Source organism: Bison bison, unplaced genomic scaffold, assembly GCF_000754665.1.
Source record: "Bison bison bison isolate TAMUID 2011002044 unplaced genomic scaffold, Bison_UMD1.0 scf7180017864260, whole genome shotgun sequence".
Classification (NCBI taxonomy): domain Eukaryota; kingdom Metazoa; phylum Chordata; class Mammalia; order Artiodactyla; family Bovidae; genus Bison; species Bison bison.
This window is the reverse complement of record NW_011494832.1, coordinates 8,105,283-8,122,555: the sequence shown is the minus strand read 5'-3', so window position 1 is coordinate 8,122,555 and position 17,273 is coordinate 8,105,283. Positions and strand designations below refer to the sequence as shown.

General features: G+C 33.3%; 1 protein-coding gene across 1 annotated transcript in view; it reads left to right on the top strand.

Annotated features, from left to right (window-relative positions):
- SEMA3A (sema domain, immunoglobulin domain (Ig), short basic domain, secreted, (semaphorin) 3A) overlaps positions 1–13,835 on the top strand; it is a 251,914-nt gene extending 238,079 nt beyond the window's left edge. Inside the window, exons 16-17 of the mRNA XM_010848141.1 lie at positions 7,481–7,623; positions 8,995–13,835. Of these exons, the coding sequence (XP_010846443.1) occupies positions 7,481–7,623; positions 8,995–9,450 (599 nt within the window). The 3' untranslated portion in view covers positions 9,451–13,835. The remainder of the gene's footprint in view (positions 1–7,480; positions 7,624–8,994) is intronic.
- The last annotated feature ends 3,438 nt before the right edge of the window (positions 13,836–17,273 follow it).

The following is a 17,273-nucleotide window of genomic DNA, read 5'->3' as shown; positions in this document are numbered from 1 at the left end:
TGGGAGGAACTGGGGGCAGGAGGAGAAGGGGGCGACAGAGGATGAGATGGCTGGATGGCATCACTGACTCGATGGATGTGAGTCTTAGTGAACTCCGGGAGTTGGTGATGGACAGGGAGGCCTGGCGTGCTGCGATTCATGGGGTAGCAAAGAGTTGGACACGACTGAGTGACTGATCTGATCTGCTTCAGCAGATGGATTTTTCATCATCTTCTATCATATCTCTTTGAAAACTGTAAATTAAACATTTAAAATTCAGGTCTCTGGATTTCTAAATATATAAATTCCTGTCATAATTTTATGGCATATAAATTACATGTGCTTTCTTGGTAAAGAATTTGCTATATAATCATGAAAAATAAAACATATCAGAAATTCGATATAGACTAAATATTCCAGTAGATAGCTTCATATTGGTGATGCTTTATAAATAATTGAGTTTCAGCCCCCTCCTTATACTAAGAAGCATTGAATCCTCTGATGTCACAAGATTATTAAGCACATTATTAAAATGACTTCATAGTTAACTTCAGAGCATTTCAATTTCACTTTTATATTTTAAAGTAATAAATATCTTAAAAATGAGACACTGGCAACTCTTTAATACAATAATTTTCCATGAATAATAAAACTAAAATACCCTAGTCATGTCTCTGTTTATCTATCTACCTATCGATACACTCACAAGAGCATTCAAACACAAATCCACAGGTATCTGTGAAATTAAAAGAAAACTGTAAAAGTTGAACTGTAAAGTTTTAAGTGTTGTATTCTGGTAGATAATTATTTTCCAGCATCAGCGACAGATAGTAATTAGGGCATAAAACAATTTACCGTTTAAATTTATTTTAGCATTTGATAAATTAGAAGTTTAAATTTTCTCTAGGGTTCCATTAATTAAATCTTTTTTGTACTTAAGAAATACATATATTAAGTGCATGAACTTTAATATATATGCACACACTTCGAGGTGCATGTTTGCATGCTACAAACATTTACTAAGAAACTAGTTTCTCATCATACAAGATTAGAGTGGAGTGGAGAAACATTATACTAAGCATTATCTTTATAAACAAATGAATAGTACCCTTGTTACATAGCTTGTATATACTATAAATTTGTGTTAAGAGCACTGCAGTATATGAAATTATTGAATCAGTTGTTAACCATCTTAATATTGTTAGGTCCAAAATATACACAAATGTTAAGGATGAATACATTTTTGTCTTTTATTTTAAAATATTTAATGCCTTTCCAAGAGTTACTGATTCATCCATGAAATGCCTTTTCTGCTACTGCTACTTTAGAAAATATTATTCATCTGCTTGGAGTCGAATTAATAGTCTTTTCTGTTGATAAAGTGCTGGTTGTATTTTCTGGAGAAAATAATCTAGAATCCAGTAAGAAAAATCTAAGTAATGTTGTTTTTACATAAGAAGTGCATAGCTGTGTCACCGGGAATTGGGGGACAACATTTCCTTTTCTGCTTACTTGACCTTTACATTGAATATGTTGAGTTGCTCACTTGTGCCTGACTCTTGGCAACCCCGTGGACTGCAGGCCATCAGGTTCCTCTGTCAGTGGGTTTTCTCCAGGCAGGAATACTAAAGTGGGTTGCCATGCCCTCCTCTAGGGGATCTTCCCAAACCAGAGATTGAACCCAGGTCTCCTGCATTTCAGGTGAATTCTTTACCATCTGAGCCACCAGGAAAGCCCCTACATTGAATAATATTGTGGAAAGATTGACAGTGTAAAATATTAAAATTATAATGTAATGAATACAAGTAGAATTATATTTCTCTTTGCATAGTTTGGCAACTAACTGAATTTGCTAAATATTTTAAATAGCTTGCAACCAATTTCCCTCTGGCAAATTATTTTATTTTTATACTCCTTATTTATGAAATTCAACTTTTTAATAACCTAAAAGGGAGAACATAAAAAAATGACAGCAGAGAGCATATATAGTTCACTACCTAACCTATATCTGTCTTTTATACATGAAATCAAATTTCCTAAGATTCTTATATTATTAGTATTTCAATCATGGGAGACATGTATGGGGTTAAAATGGAAAGTGAAATAAATGGAAAGCTGAAATGTGATGCCTTCTGTTTCTGCAATATTGGAAGACAATCAAATACTAAATAAGGCCTTTAGCAACATCATGTTTCTGGACAAATGATGGATATCACGACTTTTTGTTGTTACAACAGGAAGCAATTTATTTAACTTCTTTCTTTCCTCCCATTCTTTCTGGTTTATTAGCCTCATTTCATTTCCATAAATTATCCAACTAAAAGAGGAAATGATTAATTGAAGATTGCTTCCTTAAAAACATTATTTCTTGTCATTAACAGCTGCAGCATATTGTAATATGTGCTATTTAAACACACCAATGCATCTAAAATAAATTTAATGTTTGTTGCTTCAACCCACAAGAATTTTTGTGCCAATTTAACAACTACACCCTTCTTATCTACTGCTAATATTCATGACAAAAGTTTGTATTCAAAACAGTTGCTCAGTGTGAAAAGTTTTTTTTTTAATGGATTAAAATGAGATTGCTTTCTTTCTGGAAAGATTACTCATTGGCATGGACATCCTTTAGAGATAGAGGTGACCCTAGAGATGTGAGGATTTATGCATATAACTTGTGAAATCTCTGTTAATATCCCATATTTGGATTTTTGATTTTGGAATACACTTGACTAATCATCATCTTCTCCTACCATATCTCAAATCAACTCATGTAACATTATAAAACTTAACAAATTTAGAAGACTTGAAATGTTTTCAGTTAAATCATTTGTTCTGTCATATTGAGGGTATACACCCTATGCCATTTTAATTGATTGAACTCTTAATGATCTATGTAATTATGATAACTCTGTGTCTTGAGGATGTCAAAGTTACATGAGATTTCAGCTTTTAAATGCAGAGTAAATCATTACCTCGTTTTCCCTTTTAGCAAACATCATTTAAAGGTTTATGACACCCTTGTGCCAGAATTGTGGAAAACAAAAAAATGGAAGGATATAACTAGACTGATAAATAATTGTAGCAATTAAGACTACATGTGATCTAAAAGTACATGTAAAAAGAGGATTTTTGAAAGCATAAATGAGGAAATACCTTCTTTAATGGGGATGAGAGAGCAGGATTGATGTTGGGAAGGAGTTCTTAATTTGTCTTATTATAGATTCTCAATAAAGTATTTTGAGTTCTGGCATCTAAAATATTGAACAGTTAGTTCAATTTTAGAAGTCAAGAATCAAAATGTTGTTCCTGTTTGTAATTACTCTTGGAGAGAAGGAGAGGGAAAGAGAGACAGCAATAAGGGTAAAGGGAAGAAAGGAGGGGAAAATGAGAGAGAGAAAATCGTATAGTTATTAGACCCCTGATGTTTCCTGTATTGTACAAAATTTACTCAAGTAGTTGCGGTAGAAGGGTCAGAAAAGGGAGTGGCTATTTACTGAGTGCCTTCCAGTAGTCTATTTGGTATAAGTTCAGCTACAAGGATATATTGAACAACATGGGGAACATAGCCAATGTTTGGTAATAATCGTTAATGGAGTGTGACTTGTAACATTATATAAAAAATAAGTTAAAACTTAAAAAAACATATTTATTGAGTATCTATTTGTAAGGTGTCAGGTGTGGCGAATTTAACAGAAAAGAATGTTTATGGGTTGTGACATGTAAATACCCAAATATAAGAACTTACCTGAGGCCACTTTAAATGAAAGTTGTGATCCACAATTAAAAGTTGCAGGTGACAGAAACATTCTGTTGCAGAGGAATTAAAAGAAACAAATGTATTCAGTGGAAATTTTGTCTGTTTAGTGTTTGGCGATTGGCAACAGAACTTCAAAAAACAGAGAATAGGAGGTACTACTGTCATCTACAGACTCAGTAGCGCCTTTGAATATGACTGTGACTGATAGTTAATATGACAGGACTTTTAGCTTTACTGCTTACTAACTAGATTTTCTTTTGCTTTTAATTTTGACAGAGGAGAAAAAGAAAGAGCCAACTTAGAGGGAAATGAAACCTTAAGGTATTGGCAAGAGTAGTTATTAAAGGCCTCAAGCCAATGAACCGGTTTCACCAGTTGTGATTCTTAGCTTATTCAGGTGGGAAAGTGCCTGAAGGTCATTATATTTTTTGAAGAAACCCATGGTCTATTCCTATATTAAACCATAAATCACTTGGTATAAATCCTTGGCTAAATCAAATAACATATTAGATTCTACTATGGACAAATAACAGACTTCCCTTGTGGCTCAGATGGTAAAGAATCTGCCTGCCATAAGGGAGACCCGGGTTTGATCCCTGAGTCAGGAAATTCCCCTGGAGAACGGAATCGCAATCCACTCCAGTCCTCTTGCCTAGAGACTTCCACCGACAAAGGAGCCTGGAGGGCTGTAGTTCATGGGGTTGCAGAGTCGGACAGGACTGAGTGACTACACTTTCACTTTCTTTTCGTAGACAAGTAACAGGTGAATTTTTTTTTTTTTTAATCAGGAAACTTTTAAGAGAATTCTTTTCTTTACTGTACATTGGGAAATATTTGCTGTCACCAGAAGAGATTTTGGAGAGAACATAAAGACTAAGTAGGTTTTCTAGGACTAAGTTAAGTTAACAGAACATGGGGTTCCCTGGTGGTTCAGTGGGTAAAGCGTCTGCCTACAATGTGGGAGACCTGGGTTCGATCCCTGGGTCAGGAAGATGCCCTGGAGAAGGAAATGGCAACCCACTCCAGTACTCTTGCCTGGAAAATCCCATGGACTGAGAAGCCTGGTAAGCTACAATCCATGGGGTCGCAAAGAGTTGGACACGACTGAGCGACTTCACTTCACTTCATGGATCAGTAAGAATGATTAAATTAATTCAGAAGACAAACTGACTTTTTGATAATGTGCCTAATAGATGTTTCACTTATATTAAGCTCTATTATTTCTTATTGCACAAGTTACATTGATTTTCTTAGCTGAATGTCCACTAATGTACTGAAGGATTTAAACAGATTTCTATGTTTGAGGGCAATAATTTATTTATACCTTAGATTTCTATAGTTATCTACATTAATTTAGACAGATTAGATGAGAGACAAGTCAAGTATTATAAATTTCTTCAAGAAAAAGACCTGGTAAGCATGGCTGGTAAGAGAGAAGATACTGGTGGATCACCATGTTGTTTGTTTTTAAATCCAACTTATTTTTTTTTTCTGTTTTATCATGCTCTTGTATATCTTATGATTCATTAATGTTTAGAGACTGAATGAAAAGTGTCTTCCTAAAAGTAAAAGGATTTCTTTTTTTAATTAAAAAAAAATCTTTTTTTTTTTTTTAGTTTCACTGGAGTAAGAACACTAAACATGAGATCAAATGAGATACACAAATTTAAAGTGTACAATACAGTATTGTTCAGTATAGGCATACTGTTATACAGCAGATCTCATTTATTTGGCATAACATTTTATACCCGTTGTCTAGCAATTCCTCATTTCCTTTTCCCCCAATCCCTGGCAACCATCATTCTACTATCTGCTTCTAGAATATTTTACTACTTTACATACCTCATCTAAATGACATCATGCAGTTTATGTTTTTCTGTGACTGACATTTTTTTAGCATGTTCTCATGTTTCATTCATGTTGTTGCATGTTGCAGATATCTACCTTTCTTATAATATTATAAGTAATTTATAAATAAGCATAGTATAAGGAAAATAATTTAAATATCAAAAAAATTTAAACTGTACAACAGTTAGCAGGAAAAAATGCATTCTAGGTAAACTCTCATGACCTCTGTGACAAAGCATTCTAATTATTCATGGTAGCTCCTGAATCACAGATCATCCACCTCATGTTGAACAAGAGATTCAATTTATCTCTATCCAAAGAAGTAGGTGTCTTGCAAACTAGCACAGCAACATGTATCATATTTTTTCAATAAAAATATACTAATAATTTCAGGGGGAAAAAAACAACACTGCCATAGTCAAAGTATACATTGATAGATACACTTATCTCCAGCATGAAATGAAATGTGACTTGAAATCAGTTAAACATTATTTCTTTACATTTCAGTTATTTCATGTTTTTTTTTTAATTATTATTTCCAGGGACTTGATCTTTTAAATAAGAAGGGACAGATACTTCCCAATATTAGAAGAGTTTTGTTTCATACCTGAAACAATAAAGGAAAGGACACTGGGATAGACATCCCTGGAGACAGCAAATGCAGACAGAAGGTTGACCATAGGCAGGGTGAGAACAGGAGATGATGGCCATAGGCTGTGTACAGGGATTGGCGGAAGCAGGATTTTTGAAAGCTTTAAACTTAGAGCAGATCACACTGTCTACGACAGACAAAAGTACTCAGATAGTTATAATGAGAGTAAAACTGTCAAAGTAATGCAAAAAAGGGTCAAACATTTTTTAAATTAAAAATCTAGCTGAGTTTGAAAGAATAAGCAAAAATTGTTCATGTCTACACTGTCAGCCCTCTGTGCATGTGAAAATATATTTATTATTTTCTAAATGAATTTAATAAGTTCCAGATTGTACAGGATGTCATAATGGAAATAGGATTATACAAGATAATAAGGAGTTTTTTTTCTCTATATGAGTTTTACCTAGACTCCCTGTGTCGTAGTTTTGATCTTAACTGTGTTTCATTTACCACATTGAAGGAGGTTACATAAAGGGTAAAATAATAGAAACTTAATCAGGAAACAGGCTTTCTTATTGCTGTATTTTATTATATACTCTTGCCATATTCTTTAGCCTAATTCTTGAAAATAATAAAAGATGTGTCATTTTAAAATAAAGACAATTGAAACCACATTGCATTATACTTGTGCATCTTTCTTCTGAGCCATCCCAAACATTTCACATCAATTGATCTTCAGAACAAACTTGTGGATTATTTAAGGGTTATTGGTAGGGAATATAAACTTCCTGAACTCATAACTTCTGTAAAATACTAGACAAATATTATTGGTTGGTGAATTTAATTTTAAAGATGAAAAACAAAGAGGCAATATTAAGTTCTCAAAGAAAAACTTCTGTTTTCAAAAACACAATCGAATTACTTTTTCTGCTGGAAAATAGTGCAATATAAACTGGCACAATTAGACCAGTTTTACAATGAAAAGAATTTCTTGGAAAGTATTATCATGGCATATAAAGATGTATAGTTACACTGCATGTATGACTAATTTTGTTAATGTAATGCTATTTTCTGGTAGACAAATCTCTGTATATGCCTTATATAACCCATAACAAAATAACTAGTCTGTTTAGGTAGACACTTGAGTTCTGAAACATTGACATTTCTGCCATCCTCAATAAAATTGGAAAAGATTTCCAACTCGGCAACAAGTCCATCTCCTGAATTTCCAAATAAATACTCTGGAAAGTTGAGTTTACTTCTCTAACATTTTCTCATTTCATTTCCTCATCACCGGCCAGATAATCACCATGGCCACAGCTTTGAAGAAAGAATCATCTATGGAGTAGAAAATAGTAGCACGTTCCTGGAATGCAGTCCGAAATCACAGCGAGCTCTGGTCTATTGGCAGTTCCAGAGGCGAAATGAAGAGCCAAAAGAAGAGGTATAGGAAAGAAACTGGACTCACTCTACCTAACATATGCTGTTAAGTGACCCCAGCGTGGTTGACTTAGGGGGAAGAAGTACTGTGAATATTTATTCTTTTCTTAATCTACCAGTACCTGTTCATTAAATAAGTATTAACTGAAGATGATTTTATGGCAGGCTTTGTGCTAGGAATTAAAGGAACAAAGTTGAACTGTAAGAATTTTGTCCTGGAAGCTGTTTGTGGCAAGGGTTTGGGGGGACGGGGCCAGCGGTACATTTTAGAGATTATTTTTTTTTTTTTGGCCTGGAGTTATCTATTATATTATATTCATTTGTATACAAGAAAAAGAAAAATCCTCCTAACTAATTTTAACTTTTGTTCAATTTATTCTGCTATCCAAACAAGTTTCCCTTTCTTCATTAACTTCTTCCTCAAATGGGAAGAGGCAGTTAAGAGAAAGGAGTAGTAGATTCAGGAGGAAAGATCTTAGGTCCCAGTACTGAACTCTGATGTGAAGTATGCATGTAGTTTCATACAAATATTCCTCCTCAATGAATCCATTAATTCCTCTGTAAAATTAAAAAATTATACACAGAAAATCTCAGTGAATACTCTGACTTTTAAACATTTTTTAAAGCTTTAAATAAGGGTAACCATACAATGTACGTGATTTATGAATGCACATTTTGCAGACAATTTTACATAATCTGAATGTAGAAGTGAAAGTACCCCATTATCTCTTTTGACAGTTGAAGCAGTCTTTAAACATGTAATCATGTCATATACATGTTAAGGTTGATTTTATATGTTACCAGCTTAGGCTTTCAGAGATCTCTTTTGTAAACTTCATTCAGAGTAAAAGTGCAGTTAGATATATTAAATGACATGTGTTCATGTCGCATCTAAGACAGGAAATTGAATAAATAAGTAAGCATGTAATCCCATAATTTTTCTGCTTTTGCTCAACTACTGAATTTATTTCATTTTTTCAAACCTTATTATAAATTCATTTTAATGCTGCACTGTTTTCTAGTATTATGTTTCTGTATTCCAATTCCAATACTCACTTTTGCCTATATTTATACACTTTATTTCAAAGTTTTAAAATAGAATATATCTTTGTCCTTTCATCCTCTTAATTATTTTAAATTATTATGAGAAATTTTATTAAAACAATAGACAACCAGTATTTTGCAATACGTCTTAAAGACAGGAGAAGTTTATAACTCTTTTTTCTGATGGGGAAATTATATCATTCTCTTAAACTAGAAATTTTACTGTTAAAATGTACCTCAGTATACAATACAAATTTTTACTGAGACAGAGTTTTGGAGCTTATATTTCTTGTAAATATATATGATTTCACTGCTTATTTTCTTTTGCTAGATCAGAGTGGATGATCATATCATCAGAACAGAACAAGGCCTTCTACTGCGTAGTCTGCAGCGGAAGGATTCAGGCAATTACCTCTGTCATGCAGTGGAACACGGATTCATGCAAACTCTTCTTAAAGTGACCCTAGAAGTCATTGACACAGAGCATTTGGAAGAACTTCTTCATAAAGATGATGATGGAGATGGGTCTAAGACCAAAGAAACGTCCAACAGCATGACGCCTAGCCAGAAGGTCTGGTACAGAGACTTCATGCAGCTCATCAACCATCCCAACCTGAACACAATGGATGAGTTCTGTGAACAAGTTTGGAAAAGGGACCGAAAACAGCGTAGGCAAAGGCCAGGACATACCCAAGGGAACAGTAACAAATGGAAGCACTTACAGGAAAATAAGAAAGGCAGAAACAGGAGGACCCACGAATTTGAGAGGGCACCCAGGAGTGTCTGAGCTGCATTACCTCTAGAAACCTCAAACAAGTAGAAACTTGCCTAGACAATAACTGGAAAAAATGCAATATACATGAACTTTTTCATGGCATTATGTGGATGTTTACAATGGTGGGAAATGCAACTGAGTTCCACCAACTATAAATTAAGTCCATGAGTAATATTACTAACAGGCATTCTTCTGAATACCAACACCTATTAATAGAGGTCAGATGAACACAGATGTTCACACTAGTGACTTAATGTTTCCTATGAGATTTCACTATACAGGTTTCACTTTCTTCTTTGCCTGAGAAATAAAAATGTCATTTGCCATAGTGCCATCTAAAGAATAAAAATGGCATCAGCAAAGCCATTTTCTTGAACTAGAAATTTAAGATAAACTGCATGGATTTACTAAGCTGATGAATATCCCAAAACATTGTTGGATTCAAGGATATCTTTTGGCTACCAACACTCATGTTTATGTGTACTGGAGGAGTAAAATGATACTGAATGAAATGGTCTGTGGAAATTAAAAAACAAACAAACAAACATAAACCATTCGTCATCCAGAAGAAAAATGGAATACACTGATCTACTACTGATGTCTTTCTTCCAGCTTTGATCTAAAGATGTATTTTATTAAAACTATAATTTAAATGTACCATGACAAATATGCAGAAAAAATTAGCTCTTTTCTAAGTTAGAGTAAGTTTTTGTCTTACAGTTATTGTGGTATATAGTTTTTGTTTTTAAAAAACTCCAGTTGTGTGCTGCTTTTTTAAAACATTTTCAGTTTTGCAAGAATAACCAATATTGTCCTAAAGCATATATACATCATTAACAACTAATTCCTAAAGTCTGGATATAAAGTATGCTTTATTTCTCTGAGGAATTAAGAAAATAACACCTCCCTTTCTTCAAATATTACCTAAATTAATTAGAAACTGCATAAATATTCTTATAAAAACAGAGCATTTATCTGGAAAGAAAAACAAAAATAGAAATCAATTTGCAAATGCATTTTGTTGTACCTAATGAATCAACAAAGAGAAAAAGGATTGTATATTTCATAAAAATAGTAAGCATTGGTTTAATTTAATGTTAATAGAAAATGTCTTAACTCTTCACTTGAATCCCTGTCTGATATTTGAGATATAAAAACTCTCTCTTGACTCCATTAGGATTTTTATCTGTGTCACTTAATATTTTTGAGAAGAGGGAGATCGAGGATATTCAGAACAGCATCCTAAAAGCAAATTTCCCAGCTCTGTTCACATTTTTACCAGCTATTTCTTATCTCACCTTAAGACAATTATCTGTCTAAAGAACTCATGATTCCTTTCAAGTCAGTGGGAGTGACTTTTATACAAACTGTTTTCCAGGACACAACCCAGCCTTAAAACATGTAAAGCTTGTTGTCTTCTGCAACAACTTATAAAATAAGATAATTATTAATTAAGGGCTTGTCTGCTTCATTGTCCTAAGATGATTCCTTAAGAATAATTGACTTCAAGATGTAAAAAACCTTCAGCATTGAGATGCAGTTTCTTTTGTGCTGCATTCATCTTTCCAAGAATTCCTCTCTGGGTCCTTCATCATGCACAAAAATGCAAAGGAAACATATTATTGCTAATTAATGAAAGCAGCATTGAAATTCTGACTATAGCTGTATTGGGATTCTAAATAACTCAGAATTAATTTCTCACCTCAGACTATAGTGAATTTTCAAAAAATCCTCTTTATCAGCTGAAATATTTCACAGATGAAAGCTCATGTTTCAACTTTAATGATTACGTTGAATAAATAATTTTTTGATGTTTGTTTCAAATGGGAGCCTAGAAGTACCCTATATTCAATTTTAGGCTCCATTGATTAATACAGTGTTACTCTTAGAAGTACATCCTCAAATGGCAGCTGAATTTTAAATTATTTGAAGAACAGACTCCTATAGAGAAGAAGTGTTTGAGATATAAATCAAAGAACAAAAAGTGCTTCAAAAATAGGTCATTTTAAAATGTTTTCATAGAGTATCTTAACTGTACTGCAATTCAGTATTGCATTTTATTCTAAATTTGCAGCTGAAACACATTTATTGAAAATAGCAAAAGTATCTTATTTCTTATTAGTCCTCAAAAATAAAGGATTTGAAAGGATAGAGATTATGTAACTTTAGGGATGCCATCTAATATCTGAATGCATTTTGTTCAGCACTATGAAATACCCATAGAAAGAAAGTCTAGATTTCAGTTAAACAAAACAAACAAATCCACCACCATGTCTTAATAAATCATCAGGTCTACATTTTTGAAGAAAATTATAGATGTAACTTACACATAAATAACTTATTCCAGTCTTAATCTTCTGTCAGTGTGAACGGGGCAATTTGCACAAAAAATAATTAATATCCCATTTATTCAGTTTTAATAGACTTTGGCTCATGCTTGTATCATCAGAGTTGAAAGTTTTTTAACAGACTCATGTGACCTTGAACAGATTATGACAACAATCTTAAAATAGGAAAAAGTACGTAACAGAAGAGAAATTATGACCCACTTGAAATCAAATGTAAAGTGTAAATGCATGTAAATGCACACTTAATGCTACTTTTTATGTATTATTTAGTGAGTTTCAATGGTATGTGTTTAATATTTTTGCTACCTACACATTAGGGAAAAGAGATGTAAATAATTTTGGAAAGAAGAGGAAGGACAGTGTAAAATGCAACTTTTTGTAGGTACCCCATTACAGTGTGTTCAACATCATCCTAAAATGCAAGATTTTCCCACATAGGTGACAAAGTGGCTCATGTGCTATCTAAGGGAAGAAGCTGTGTGCCCATTCAATAAGCATGTTTTTTGCCAGGTAGTAAATATGTTCCATATCTGTATTTATCATTGGATTTCAGATGGGAACTAGAAAACTGGAGAGAAAAATGTAATGAAACTGCTGCTGTAAATTACTCCTGTTAGCATGTATTCAGTTGCTAAATACACATTTCTTCAAAATATTTGAATTCAGATGTCTTTACTATTCCATGTAGCATATAGTGTCAAGGAATGTAAGAGTAGAAAAGGTTGAGAACCAGAGTCAAGTTGCTAGCATATTTATTCATTGTAGTCATCTGTAAGCTGAGCTCTATACTTCTGGTGATAAATGTGAATGCTACACCTTTAAATTAAATATTGTTATTTTATGCCATACTTACAAAGCAAATATGGGGAGGAAATTCTATAGTGTGTCATTATCATAGTCAGTTTCATTCAGGATCTACAAAGATGCCTGAAAATTGTTATTGAAATTGCCTATCCTGAAGGTCATAAGCAAGCATTTTATTAATTTATTAATATGGAGTGATTAGTACAACATTTTGAAATCTTTGTTCTAAGAATTCATTTTTAAACACAACTTTCTTTCACTTTAATGGAAATCTGTTGAGTTTCATGGCTTCAAATTCACACTTAACAAATAGTATTCAACATTAATGTAACAGTGTATAGAGATAAATGAGCCTAATGCCAAAGACATCCATGCTTTGTATTTTAACTTTGTAATAACTATAAAGTCAATGTTAATGTTTGCAAAATACATATGTCCATCAATAAGAAAGCATTTTTCAAAACTCTGCAGAACCTCTAAGTTTTACTTCTAACAGTTTATATACTAATTAATTAAAGAAACATACTTTTTAAAATTAAAATAGTAAGAGGACCTATAGATGAAAGAGAGAATGAACCCATGGAGATGTTGCCTTATATAATATGGTCATTTTCACAGTCAACCTGACCAAAGAAGACAGCTTGGTTTTCATTTCAAACATGCAAGCATACATAGACAGAGGCAGAGGTACCAAATCAAATTAAACCAATAACAATAATAATTTTGAATATAAACAAATCAGGCTTTTAGACATTTTGTTCTTTAGAACCAGATCCCTACCCACTGTATTAAATTCTGCTTGTAAGTCTTACTATGTGCAATGTTCTAGGCACTGGTAGATAATGAGGATACTAACATAAATGAGGTATAGACTCAAGAGCTCACAATGAAATAAAGAAAATAGATTGTAATATGACTTGGCATCATCTTATCTGGCCAATTTTTCCTGATCCTCCCATCCCTAGATTGTACTAACCATTTTCGCTGCCCTAAATCTGTGCCTTGTATGTAATTTCACTATCACACTTATCACAAAAGTGTAATTTCTTTGTTTACAGCCCAGTCTCCTTTTCTAGACTGTGAGTGAGCTCCTTGAGGGCAAGGTTTGTATTTATTTTATTTCTGTCCTAGCCTGATGACTGGCACAAGAAAGGAGCTCTTTAAATTGTTGCAGGAAAGAACCAGGTTACACTGTGATGAGTGCCAAGAGCAAACTGAAAATAAAAGTGCTATGGGGATGTCCAGGCTGTCCAGTTTTCCCAGCATCACTTGCTGAAGAGGATTTTTTTCTCCTTTGTATATTCTTGCCTCCTTTGTCAAAGATTACTTGACCATAGGTGTATAGGTTTATTACTGGACTTTCTATTCTGTTCCATTGATATATATATCAGTTGTTGTGCCAATATCATGCTGTTTTGATTACTGTAGCTTTGTAGTATTGTCTGAAGTCTGGGACAGTTATGCCTCCAGCTTTTTTTTTTTTAATCCCCCTCAGGAATGCTTTTGCAATTCTAGGTCTTTTATGGTTCTATATAAGTCTTAACGATTATTTGTTGTAGTTCTCTAAAATATATCATGGATAATTGATAGGGATTGCATTAAATCTGTAGATTGCTTTGGGTAGTATGCTCATTTTAACAATATGAATTCTTCCAAGAGCATAGGATATCTTTCCACTTGTTTGAATCACCATTTGTTTGTTTCAGTTTCTTTTATGAGTGTTTTTAGAGTTCTCAACATATGGGTCTTTCACCTACTTGGTTTAGGTTTATTCCTAGGTATTTTATTTATTTATTCTTGACCTGAATTTTAAATGAGATTGTTTTACTTTTTCTTTCTGATATTTAATTGTAAGTGTAAAAAAATGCAGCAGATTTCTGTATATTAATCTTGTATCCTACTGCCTTGCTAAATTCATTTATTACTTCTAAGTTTTTGCATAGTCTTTAGGATTTACTATATAGTGTGCCATTCAACTGCATATAATGAAAACTTGAACCTCTTCCTTTCCAATTTGGATGCCTTTTATTTGTTTTTCTAGAACACTCCCTCATAACATATCCAAAAATAAACTCAGAATGTGAAGGCCTAAGTATAAGACATGACACCAAAAAACTGCAGAAGCAGAGAACATAGGCAGAACATTTTGTGACATATATCATAGCAATATATGCTTAGATTAATTCAAAAGAATTAAAAGCAAAAATAAACAAATGGGACCTAATCAAATTTAATATTTTTGCACAGCAAAGAAGACTATCAGCAAAATGAAAAAAAAAATGTATAGAATGGAAGAAAATGTTTGTGAGCAGTATAACTAAGAAGGGAAAATATGAATATAGCTCATACAACTCAATATTTAAAGAACAAAACAACCCAGTCAATAGGCAGAAGTTCTAAATAGACATTTCCTGAAAGAAGGATACAGATAGCCAACAGTTACATGAAAAGATGCTCAATATCACTAATTATTAGAGAAATACAAATCAAAACCACAATGAGGTACCACCTCATACTGGTCTGAATGGCTATCATCAAAAAGTCTACAGATAATAAATACTAGAGACCGTGTGGGGGAAAGAGAACCCTCCTACACTGTTGATGCAAATGAAAATTGCTACAGCCACTGTGGAGAACGTATGAAAAGTCCTTAAGGAAACTAAAAATTGTATTACCATAGGATGCAGCAATTCAACTCCTTGTCATATATCCAAAAAAGATGAAAACTCTAATTCAAAAAGATCCATGCACCTCAGTGTTCATAACAGCACTATCTGCAATAGCAAGGACATGGAACCAGCCCAAGTGCCTATCAACAGAGGATTGGTTTAAGAAGACACAGCATATATATACATAATGCAATATTACTCAGCCATAAAAAGAGAAAAAAAATACCATTTACAGTAACAGGGATGGACCTAGAGATTATCACACTAAGTAAAGTAAATCAGAGAAAGAGAAATGTTGTATCACTTACATGTGGAATCTCATAATACAAATGAATTTACAAACCAGAAACAGATTCACAGACATGGAAAACAAACTTACGGTTACTAAAGGGTAAAGGGAGAGAGACAGAAAGATAAATTTGGAGTATGGGATTAACAGATACACACTATACAAAAATAGAAAAGCAACAAGGATTTACTGTATAGCACTAAAAACTATGTTAATAATGTACAATGGAAGAGAATCTGAAATATATAAAACTGAATCACTTTACTGTGTATCTGAAAACTAAGACAATATTGTAAATCAACGATACTTCAATTTAAAAAAAATGCTATGAAATCAAAGAGGAATCAAGAATATGGTGGGAGATATCATAGAAAGCTTTAGAAAAGAAGTGACCCATACACTATGTAATGAAATATGACAGATTTGTCCAAATGAAGTAAAAGAAGGCATTCTGGGAAGACAGAATAAGGAGAAAGAAAGGTATGAAAATACTTTTAAGAACAAGCATCCCAAATGAGAAGAGCATGGACTTCATAATGAAAAGTTAAATGTCCCCTATCTTATGAGTCAAAATGGTGCATTTGTTTGGTTTTTACTGTATTTTGATTTATTACACTCTATTTGCAGCCCATATTCTCATCACTGGTACATAACGTCATTCATTCTGCTCCTTTATATCCTTTGCACCCTTTGCTCTCCCTGTCTTTCCTCTGAATCTTAACATCTTTGATATTTACTCAGCTGGAGTCACAGCACTGGGCAGTATTCCCACGATCACTTTCAAAATAATCTCAATGCCATAATCTCTTTGCTAGTTCAAGTGACCACAGGTCAGTTGGAATTTGGAATTCCACAGAAGAATAGCTGAGAGAAGATGGCTTCTTCAGGTTAGCCCCACTCCTCTTGTATTTTACGTACCTTCAGCATTATCTCACCCATCTAGTACTAGGCAGCCATGTCATGGGTTCCAACATTGCCTAGCAAGGTGACCCACAAACAAGACTTCACCAAAGATTAGATCAGAGATCAGATCAGATCAGTCGCTCAGTCGTGTCCGACTCCTTGCGGCCCCATGAACTGCAGCACGCGGAAGATAGCATTGAAATAAGCAGCATGTTTATTCAGTGGATGCCCTAGACGGAGTCCTTCACAGCTAAACAATAACACAAGTGAAGTTAGCATGCACAGTTGACAGGCAAAGATTCCTATTTTCTGTTCTTAACTGAAAAACTTTTTTTTTTTTTAAGTGAGAGCCATATCTTAAGTCTGTCAACTCCATATCACCATTATGTCAAATTTTCTCTCCTATAACAAAAAAATATATATTTTATTTCTCTTAACCTAAACATTATACTTGTATCTGCAGTATTTACTTATACAGTACCTAAGCAGAAGTTTTCATAAATGTGTTCAAATCATTACAGTTTGGGTGATTTTGAAGTTTTAACTTCCATTTTCTCTGTAAACCTCATTGAAGCATTAGATCTCAAGTAAACACATTAAAAAAAAATCCATGTTATTTGTGTAGCCCAATTCTTAAAGTTTCAATTGTTTGGTTGATAACTAAGTCCAGAGAGGCTTAAACTTTTTCAGCAAAGTTTTGTGTCTGAAAATCAAATAGCTTTTCCACTTTACAATTTATTTACTGCACTTCAGTTTTTAGTGGGTTTGCACCTTTGAATTTCAAAATAAAGAATGAATTTTGTTAGTCCTCAAATATTCTTA